General features: G+C 43.4%; 1 protein-coding gene across 4 annotated transcripts in view; it reads right to left on the bottom strand.

Moving 5' to 3' along the window:
* Positions 1-229: 229 nt before the first annotated feature.
* Positions 230-11,408, bottom strand: part of LOC115180590 (dedicator of cytokinesis protein 4) — a 133,073-nt gene continuing 121,894 nt past the window's right edge. For all 4 annotated transcript variants that reach the window (XM_029742783.1, XM_029742787.1, XM_029742786.1 and 1 more), the window contains 2 exons: positions 10,790-10,851; positions 230-2,701 (listed from right to left, as the gene is read on the bottom strand). In XM_029742783.1, the coding sequence (XP_029598643.1) occupies positions 2,234-2,701; positions 10,790-10,851 (530 nt within the window). In that variant the 3' untranslated portion in view covers positions 230-2,233. The remainder of the gene's footprint in view (positions 2,702-10,789; positions 10,852-11,408) is intronic.

Here is an 11,408-nt window from a genome sequence, read left to right as displayed (position 1 = left end):
ATTACATCACCTTGAGCGCCCACAGTAGGTGATTATCGTTGAATTGTGTGGGAATTACTTTGATGACACAAAGCTGATCCTGAATCGCGGAACGTTGGAGTACACGGAAGACCATTGTAGCAATTGAACAAACATGGCTGTACACATATACTGTACAATGCAACTATTATAGAAGTAACTATCAATGAATTGTTTTTAACAGGTCCGAGCTGGAAATGATTTAAAGGTATACTCGAGCAAAATGTTTTTATTACATAGGGCAGATTGAGCATGTAAATGTGTTACTGTAGGTGTAGATACACATTACTATAGACTTCTACACTCACTAAAACAGCATTTCTTTTGACATTTATAACAATAATTTGCTGTTCCAACATTCAAAGCTGTAAATGTGTTATAGCTACATTTTGTTAAAAACACAATATTTACAATAATAGTAATAGACAAAGGTACTATATTTGGCATACTTACAACAATCTCATCATTATATAATTTACAATTTCTCAAGTACTGATTAATGTGAATATTTCATGAAAAAAATTCACAACAAATTAAAAAGTAAATTAACCATACAAAAGTGAAACATACAAACCATACCCAAGTTAATTGTGAAAACCGTTGTACTGAATTAAGTGATCAATATTACGTGCGATTTTTATTGATTTTTATTACAAAAACAGTGTTGTCTTCTCTTCATAAAACACTGACAGGAAACCACCTGACGTGACGACTGCCTAGATACCGTCGGACAGGAGAAGAGGACTCGATACCAGTACACTCTTGTCCACCACGTACTGTATGTCAAACACAGAGAGAACACCTCGAACTAACTCGGCTGTATTGTACAAGCGCGACTATACAATGATTAGTTGAAAAGGTTTTCGAAAAAGATTCTAAGAAAAGAATAGAACGGCAGCCCTGGTGTGTGTACGAGTTGCTGGCATTCACTGAGTGGCAAACAGAGGACATCTTTTCTACAATACATACTGCACTTCAAATGCCCATTGTGGTCGGGGTTAACATTTTCAGAGTTGGAGTGAGTCCTTGGTAAATGTAACCACTGCTAACGCAGATTCAATCTCATTTGTGCTAATATCATATCACCATTCCTAACTTTACCAGTTGCCATTCTTATACCCCCACAATGACTTTTCATCTAAATAACTGGATTTGTCTCAAAGTCTGTTGTTTTCATTGTGGGCTAGTACAAGATCAGCTTGTCTAGTCAATGGAGTGTTTCCAGGTTCCAGGTTCAGGATTCCTACTTTGTCGTTACAGCATACATACAGTACATCTTCCTTTGGCACAATACTTGGTAAACCCCAAAGATCCACCACCACATACATACTACACTTCATGCAGGAGGGTTAGGGTGTGTCCACATCTCTGGCCCCTCTGACAGCAATGGCCTCCAATTTATTTACTTAGCACTACATACAATTTAGTGGCACATGTCAAATGCAAGAACTATGTGCATTGGTCTAAGGGGATTTCAAAGACGGAAGGAGCTCTTTATATCTTAGAGTAGAGTTTGAAGAAAGGTCAAGAGATTTGAGTGATTCAATATCGTGAAGGGGGTGTATTTCTGAGTGACTTGTTACGACTCCAAATTCTCCATTCCTATGAGAAAGGGATGTTCTATTATTACTGACCAAGAATAAAAACGGGGCACTGATTTTAGCTGTACAGTACTTTTCAAATGGTCATAACAATGAAAATAATTGCCAAATAGGTCAGTCTTTGCTTCCTGTTCCGGTACAACGTGGATGTATGTGAACACACCCTCAGCTACTACCATAATGTATATGCATGAGACCTCTAGCACCTTTCAGCCATATAGAAAAGTACAGTGTACTTCAAAAACGTGCAAGACTCATGGATAGAAGACTCTTTCCAATACTTAAGGCAAAACACTTCTTATATATAACCAATATATACACATATTGGGACTATTACATCTATCAAAAATCTAAAAATCAACGCCTAAGTTTGTTGTGTTCATTTCTCTTCTGACAAACGTAGCAATTTACCGCGTGGAACCTACTGTACTGGAGCTAAAAGTGCGGATTGACAAAGTCAGTCAATGCAAAGCCCTTTCGAAAAAAGATCTTCACAACGAGACAGACTCAAGAGTCTTGGGATTGCCAAATTGAAGAGAAGACAGTGTAAAAAGTGCAAAACGCGCCAGTGGTGTCACCCATCAACCCACTAGGGCTGTAGGTCCTGACCCAGCCTATAGCTGGGAGACCTTCCTGGGGAGAGGTCTGGGTCTAGGGACCTGGGGCACACCGTCGGCCCTGCGAGGGTCCGATGCTGGGTCCAGCTTCATGCTGCTAGTGCGTTGCTGGTGGGGCTTGGGTGGCAGGGCCGGGGGATCCACACTGGGAGGGATGGAGAGACTGTGAGGCAGGGGAACCGGCCGACGAGGGTTGGTGCGCTCGTACACGCTGTAGGGCGGCGGCGTCTTGTTCTCGCGGCGGATGAGCTCGTCCGAGCCCGAGGAGACCGAGTTGGGCATGGTGGGCCCCTGGTGGGCGGGGTGGTCTCCAGTGGTTGCCTCGGTGCCCGACGCCTCGGACACACTGCAGCGACTCATGGAGGAGATGCCGCTGCTATAGCTACCAGAGAGGACGGGCGAGTTGGACACCAGTCCAGCCGACTGGCACTCAGTGGGTGAGGGCGTGAAGGGCGGCAATGAACTCTACGGAGATACAGAAACAGAGAGACAATCAGAGACAACAGAAACAGAGAACAAATCAGAGGACCAAACAGAAATAGAGAACCAATCAGAACCACCATAGCTCAAACAGAGAGGGTACCAATCTCCTTAAGACTGCACATGTGTCCTTCACAGCCTAATGAGGTATAGCATAAAGGAACAATAAAGCCTATGAAGCGTAATCATAAAGACACCAGACAGATTTGACAGTGCCACACTGCTTTTTCCACCTCATCATATGTCAGTGCGCACTGAGACGGAGAAACACAAGATGCGGCAGTTCCATCGTGAGGAATCCAATACGGTGTCAAAATGTTTTCTGAGAAAAGACATGGACAAACCGTTATCTTGTTACACTTAATTGGATTCAGTGGAGAGGACAATTGATCTGTTATGTATGCTACAGTATGTCAGTATGACGAGCATTTCGCTTCAGTCTTGTTGGGAGAAGTTACATGAATATAACTTCTCTCAACAAGACTGAAGCTAAATGCTCGTTGATATGTTAATATTCCCCACATATCTCAAAGGCCTAGAGCGCGGAGCTGCCCCTCACAGTACAATCAATCAAAGACCCCACCGCAGACCAACAGGCCCCATTATCTCACACACACGCGCGCACATACACGCACGATCTGTGTTGTATTTGTTGCCGTTTGCTGTTTGTGCCTCACTTACAAAAAACTGCCAGTGCAAAGAACTGTATTTTATTTTCTAACAAAAAAACAAGACTTTCTCAATGCAGGTTTGTAAAAGCCTGTTAAAATGTCACTCCTTCTAAACTGCCTAGACACATGCAGACTGGTGCTAGATAATGAATGGCTCATTAGCAGAGTTATCTGACAGGCGAAAGCCAATGTGGATGAGAACATGAGACAACATACAGGGGGAAGATAATTCAACTGTGGTTCAATACTGCCTGACAACCAACAGAGAAACCATATAGCACACAGACATTCAAAGCACTGCCAGAACACTCATCAGCATTAGTAGGAGAACAGAAAGAGATGCACATGCACACACCATTGACACACACACACACACACTAGCTCTGACCCCATTTAGTCGTCTGGTCAATTGTTTGGACGATAGGATGTTCGTCGACCGAGTTTTCTTTAGTCAAGTAGTCGCAATTTTTTTTTTTATATTCTCATGGTGCAAGATGATTCCCTACGTTGCTATGTGCATAACAGCAAAATGAACCAGCATATCGGAGTTGAGAACAATGCAGTGGAGGACGCAGCAGCAGAGACGAGGAAACAGCCCTTTCCTTAGCCTAACTGTGTAAGAAGTGAGGAGAGGAACCCCCGACTTAATTAGGTCTATAGCCTAACTGTTAAATGTGCCTGGCTTTATAAATCATCCATATAAACGCAGCAAAAAAAGAAACGTCCTCGCACTGTCAACTGCGTTTATTTTCAGCAAACTTAACATGTGTAAGAATTTGTATGAACATAACAAGATTCAACAACTGAGACATAAACTGAACAAGTTCCACAGACATGTGACTAACAGAAATGGAATAATGTGTCCCTGAATAAAGGGGGGGGATCAAAATCAAAAGTAAAAAGTCAGTATCTGGTGTGGCCACCAGCTGCATTAAGTACTGCAGTGCATCTCCTCCTCATGGACTGCACCAGATTTGCCAGTTCTTGCTGTGAGATGTTACCCCACTAGTCCACCAAAGCACTTGCAGGTTCCCGGACATTTCTGGGGGAATTGGCCCTAGCCCTCCGAGCCCTCCGATCCAACAGGTCTCAGACGTGCTCAATGGGATTGAGATCCAGGCTCTTCCATGGCCATGGCAGAACGCTGACATTCCTGTCTTGCAGGAAATCACGCACAGAACGAACAGTATGGCTGGTGGCATTGTCATGCTGGAGGGTCATGTCAGGATGAGCCTGCAGGAAGGGTACAACATGAGGGAGGAGGATGTCTTCCCTGTAACGCACAGCTTTGAGATTGCCTGCAATGACAACAAGCTCAGTCCGAGGATGCTGTGACACACCGCCCCAGACCATGACGGACCCTCCACCTCCAAATTGATCCCACTCCAGAGTACAGGCCTCGGTGTAACGCTCATTCTTTCGACGATCAACGCAAATCCGACCATCACCCCATGTGAGACAAAACCGCGACTCATCAGTGAAGAACACTTTTTGCCAGTCCTGTCTGGTCCAGGGACAGTGGGTTTGTAACCATAGGCGACGTTGTTGCCGGTGATGTCTGGTGAGGACCTGCCTTTCAACATGCCTACAAGCCCTCAGTACAGCCTCTCGCAGCCTATTGTGGACAGTCTGAGCACTGATGGATGGATTGTGCGTTCCTGGTGTAACTCGGGCAGTTGTTGCTGCCATCCTGTACCTGTCCCGCAGGTGTGATGTTCGGATGTACCGAACCCGTGCATGTGCTGTTACACGTGGTCTGCCACTGCGAAGACGATCAGCTGTCTGTCCTGTCTCCCTGTAGCGCCGTCTTAGGCGTCTCACAGTACGGTCATTGCAATTTATTACCCTGGCCACATTTGCAGTCCACATGCCTCCTTGCAGCATGCCTAAGGCACATTCACGCAGATGAGCAGGGACCCTGGGCATCTTTCTTTTGGTGTTTTTCAGAGTCAGTAGAAAGGCCTCTTTAGTGTCCTAAGTTTTCATAACTGTGACCTTAATTGCCTACCGTCTGTAAGCTGTTAGTATCTGTGGAACAACCGTTCCATAGGTGCATGTTCATTAATTGTTTATGGTTCATTGAACAAGCATGGGAAACTATGTTAAACCCTTTACAATGAAGATCTGTGAAGTTATTTGGATTTTTACTAATCATCTTTGAAAGACAGAATCCTGAAATAGGGACGTTTCTTTTTTTGCTGAGTTTATATGTACAGAAATAAGACAGATCTTGCTTCTGTTGCCTGTTTGAGTGTTTATTTAATAGCCTACTAATTCCGTGAGCACCAAGCCTCATGCAACGGCAAAATGTCGGATAAAGCAATTTCACAGATTTGGCTGTTTGTAATCTTTGCTATGGTGTAATAAAGGCTTTTTTTCCCAATATTAGAACAGACTGGTATTACTTAGAAAATATTTAGTGTTGTTTTCACTGTTCCAAAGAGGTAGAAAAAATTTATTGTAATCTAACAGCACCTGTTTGTCACATGTAATATGCACGCAGCTCTCGCTCCTACACCCTTTTTCTTGATCTCCTTATTGTCATTATTCCAATTATTATTATGATCATCATAATAAGTAATGTTATTATCATTAGTAGGCTTTGTATAGTATCCTTGTATAACCGTCCTGTTTAGTCTTTATACCGTAACTTATTTAGGCCTATATTTCAATATCTAAGATACTGTGTCTATCAATCAATCATTCATTCGTTCGTTCCTTCCATCACACAGCATACGAGATATTCAGGCTTTGAAATGCAATCAAGCATTTTAGTTTTCAAATTAAATAACAAAAATGGAGCTTTGAATAATCAGCCAAAACAAAAAATAAACCACAATTCACGAATGCATGCAACTGTTTTTAGTCTGCCGTAATAAAGGCTTTATATATCTTTTTTCCCCCATTGGAACAGACTCTCTGGTGTTGTTTACACTGTTCCAAATGGTCAGAAAAAAATCATATAGTAACAGTTTGGCACACATACTCACGCAATGCTTGCTCCTATACCCTCCTTTTTCTTGATCTCCCGTAGTTTCCACAACCAAGTCAAATGTCTTCCACAGATCTGACTTCCCCTTTCCCTCCTGAGCAACCAGTAAACATTTGCCCATTTGGAATTTCATTTGGAATGTCTTCCGTATCCATTTTGCTGTCACGTACTGCGTTCTGAGTTTGTTATAGCCAATTTATTGATGTGATTATGATAGGCTATAGGTCAGGCCCTGTTGGTCTCATGCATGCGATGCTAACATGTTTCACGTAAAAAGAGCCACGGGATGAAGGAATATGTAATGTTTAAACAAATTAGGGATTTCGGTAACAGAACTTCACTGCAGTAGGGGGAGGAGAGAGAGACAACATGCACCAGTCACAAAGGCACTTGCTGTCATTTTCTTAACACAATATGACCATCGGGCTCTTTCTTGAGTCATTTGCGTGTCTTAATTATTTAATCAAACATGGTGCTTGAAGCATCAGACAAGCTCGGTGGATTTCTAGTTAATGTTATTCAAACACATAGGGTGTGTCTATCTATATATGGAAAAAGACATTTAAACATTTCGACCAATCAATTGGTTGAAAGAAGAAGACGACTCAATATACCAAGATTTTTTTGGGGGGGGGGACAGCCCTAACAGACACTACATACACAAAAGTATGTGTACAATGGATTCGGCTATTTCAGCCACGCCCGTTGCTGACAGGTGTGTAAAATTTTGCACACAGCCATGCAATCTCCATAGCTAAACATTGGCAGTAGATTGGCCTTACTGAAGAGCTCAGTAACTTTCAATGTGGCACCGTCATAGGATGTCACCTTTCCAACAAGTTTGTAAAAATGTTGCCTTGCTAGAGCTGCCCTGGTCAAATGTAAGTGCTGTTATTGTAAAGTGGAAATGTCTAGGAGCAACAACGGCTCAGCCTTGAAGTGGTAGGCCACACAAGCTCACAGAACGGGACTACCAAGTGGTGAAAAAAAATTGTCTGTCCTCGTTTGCAACACTCAATACCGAGTTCCAAACTGCCTCTGGAAGCAACGTCAGCACAATAACTTTTCGTCAGGAGATTCATGAAATGGGTTTCCATGGCCGAGCTGCCGCACACAAGCCTAAAATCACCACGCACAATGCCAAGCGTCAGCTGGAGTGGTGTAAAGCTTGTCGCCATTGGACTGGAGTGATGAATCCCGCTTCACCATCTGGCAGTCCGACAGACCAATCTGAGTTTGGCAGATACCAGGAGAACGCTACCTGCCCCAGTGCATAGTGCCAACTGTAAAGTTTGTGATAGGAGGAATGTCATTGGAAGAAACATTTTAACGCTACAGCATACAATGACATTCTAGACGATTCTGTGCTTCCAACTTACTGGCAACAGTTCGGGGAAGGCCCTTTCCCGGTTCAGCATGACAATGCCCCTGTGCATAAATCAAGGTCCATACAGATATGGTTTGTTGTGATCGGTGTGGAAGAACTTGACTGGCCTTCACAGAGCCCTGACATCAACCCCATCGAACAACTTTGGGATGAATTGGAACGCCGATTGCGAGCCAGGCCTAATCTCCCAACATCAATGCCCAACCTCACTAATGCTCTTGTGGCTGAATGGAAGCAAGTCCTCGCAGTGGAAAGCCTTCCCAGAAGAGTGGAGGCTGTTATAGGAGCAAAGGGGGGGACCAACTCCATATTAATGCCCATGATCTTGGAATGAGATGTTCGACAAGCAGGTGTCCACATACTTTTGATCATGTAGTGTACATACAAAGCTCACTTGGCCTCAACCCTCAACACCATATCTTCACCAGCAGCCAGCCCACAACCCATAAAGGATTCTAGCAAAGGTACAGGGCAGCTGTTTCATAAAATATGGAGAGAACTATAAATACATGTAGTTGTACCACGTTCAGGGATATATAATGAAGAGGCTCTTCCTCTGGGTACATAGAGAGGGAGCTGGAGGATTTTTATGGTCTTAAGAATTAACAAAGATTCAGGCGAGAGGACCAGACTTGAATGCAACACTTTAACCTGTTGCCTTGAACGCAGCTCCCTAGCAACTCAACAAGCATCAGCTGCTACTCAGTGCATGTTGCGTGGTGTTGCTAGCCTTTTGAAGTCTTGCATTGCTCCTTCTCTACCTTCTATCTAGTATCTTTTAGGTTCTTCCAAGGATCTCCTAGGAGTGATTGCCATCACCACAGCAGCCTATCTACCACGGCCTGGCGATGATGTCTACCTGAGACTCAAAGCCAAACCCTACGGAGTCCACACCTTGGATCCTTCATCTGCAGCCCTCGACTTCATCCGGTCCATTCTCATTCCCCTCCTGAATCCTCATTCTAACATCCATTCCATTTCCTCAATAAATATTCTAAACCCATTTTAATGCCTGGTACTTAAACTCGTGAAATTGTGTGTGTGTGTGGTTTAGTGGTGAGCAGGATGCTGTTTAGCTGGGCTGGCTGGCCACTGTACTGCCAACTGGATCAGTGTCATCTGTCAAAGCCCAGTAACCACACACTCAAAGATGGACGGATGCATGCAAAAATACATACACCACGTACCACATACAAGCACGCATGTATGTACGCAAACCACACACATTCAGACAAGTATGCACGCAAACAGGATCAAACGAGTCATCATCTACTGCTGAAATGAAGGACTCTGGGTTCTGATCCCATGCTGTCCTCTTGACCCTATTTGTAGTGCACAGTCCACTCAGATTAACATCATCAGAGATACACCAGAGGGCACATACAGTTGAAGTCGGAAGTTTACATACACCTTAGCCAAATACATTTAAACTCAGTTTTTCACAATTCCGGACATTTAATCCTAGTAAGAATTCCCTGTTTTAGGTCAGTTAGGATCACCACTTTATTTTAAGAATGTGAAATGTCAGAATAATAGTAGAGAGAATGATTTATTTCAGCTTTTATTTCTTTCATCACATTCCCAGTGGGTCAGAAGTTTACATACACTCAATTAGCATTTGGTAGCATTGCCTTAAAATTGTTTAACTTGGGTCAAACATTTCAGGTAGCCTTCCACAAGCTTTCCACAATAAGTTGGGTGAATTTTGGCCCATTCCTCCTGACAGAGCTGGTGTAACTGAGTCAGGTTTGTAGGCCTCCTTGCTCGCACACGCTTTTTCATTTCTGCCCACAAATTTTCTAGAGGTTTGAGGTCAGGGCTTTGTGATGGCCACTCCAATACATTGACTTTGTTGTCCTTAAGCCATTTTGCCACAACTTTGGATGTATGCTTGGGGTCATTGTCCATTTGGAACACCCATTTGCGAAGAAGCTTTAACTTCTTGACTGATGTCTTGAGATGTTCCTTCAATAAATCCACATAATGTTCCTCCTGATGATGCCACCTATTTTGTGAAGTGCACCAGTCCATCCTGCAGTAAAGCACCCCCACAACATGATGCTGCCACCCACTTGCTTCACGGTTGGGATTGTGTTCTTCAGCTTGCAAGCCTCCCCCTTTTTCCTCCAAACATAACGATGGTCATTATGGCCAAACAGTTCTATTTTTGTTTCATCAGACCAGAGGACATTCCTACAAAAAGTACAATTTTGTTCCCATGTGCAGATGCAAACCGTAGTCTGGCTTTTTTTATGGTGGTTTTGGAGCAGTGGCTTCTTCCTTGCTGAGCGGCCTTTCAGGTTATGTCAATATAGGACTCGTTTTACTGTGGATATAGATACTTTTGTACCGGTTTCCTCCAGCATCTTCACAAGGCCCTTTGCTGTTGTTCTGGGATTGATTTGCACTTTTCGCACCAAAGTACGTTCATCTCTAGGAGACAGAATGCGGCTCCTTCCTGAGCGGTATGACGGCTGCATGGTCCCATGGTGTTTATACTTGCGTACTATTGTTTGTACAGATGAACGTGGTACCTTCAGGCGTTTGGAAATTGCTCCCAAGAATGAACCAGACTTGTGGAGGTCTACAATTTGTTTTCTGAGGTCTTGGCTGATTTCTTTTGATTTTCCCATGATGTCAAGCAAAGAGGCAGTGAGATTGAAGGTAGGCCTTGTCATACATCCACAGGTACACCTCCAATTGACTCAAATTATGTCAATTAGCCTATCAGAAGCTTCTAAAGTCATGGCATCTTCTGGAATTTTCCAAGCTGTTTAAAGGCACAGTCAACTTAGGGTATGTAAACTTCTGACCCACTGGAATTGTGATACAGTGAATTATAAGTGAAATAATGTGCCTGTAAACAATTGTTGGAAAAATTACTTGTGTCTTGCACAAACTATAGTTTGTAAACAAGAAATGTACGGAGTGGTTGAAAAACGAGTGTTAATGACTCCAACCTAAGTGTATGTAAACTTCCTATTTCAACTGTAAATGCAACCACACACACACACAACACCAACCTTTTGTGGAGATCTGGACGTTGGGACTGGGGACTGCGACCTCATAGTCTTGGCTGAAGAGCCTGTTGACAGTCAACCAGAGAGAAACAGAGAAGAGAGGGTACGTTTAAATCCTGCCACCATTTTGGACCAGTCGACTTGATGACACTGGAGTGAGTCCTCCACAGCTGAGGACTTCAGTAGGTTTGGGCATCTATGAATCAAATAATCCCACAGCCGCGGGTCCTTAGTCAGCACTAAGCTATTTATACATCCAACAGCTGCTCAATGGAGGGCAAAACACTCAATTCAACGCTACAACAGGGGGACAAGTCAGCTCTAGTGAATCACAAAATAAATATATAGCTCCAAAAATATAATAACAAGTCTAAGTTTACTGGAAGTGTCAAGCTCAGGGCTTGAGAAGTGGGAGTTTGGGGGTTGTGTGCACTGCGTGTGTGTATGTTTGTGTGCGCTGTGTATATGTTTGTGTATGCTGCATGTGTGTGTGTGTGTGTATGTGTGTTTGTTTGTGCGCTGCATGTGTCTGTTTGCGTGTGTGTAGGCTTGCTGTTGTGGGATTTAATGAACCCCTGAATGAGAAGGCTAATCTATACAATCTTACACTATAGTTGAGTCT

This window comes from Salmo trutta, chromosome 40, assembly GCF_901001165.1.
Source record: "Salmo trutta chromosome 40, fSalTru1.1, whole genome shotgun sequence".
Lineage (NCBI taxonomy): Eukaryota > Metazoa > Chordata > Actinopteri > Salmoniformes > Salmonidae > Salmo > Salmo trutta.
Note: the sequence above shows the minus strand (reverse complement) of the source record. Positions and strands in the feature narration are given on the sequence as shown.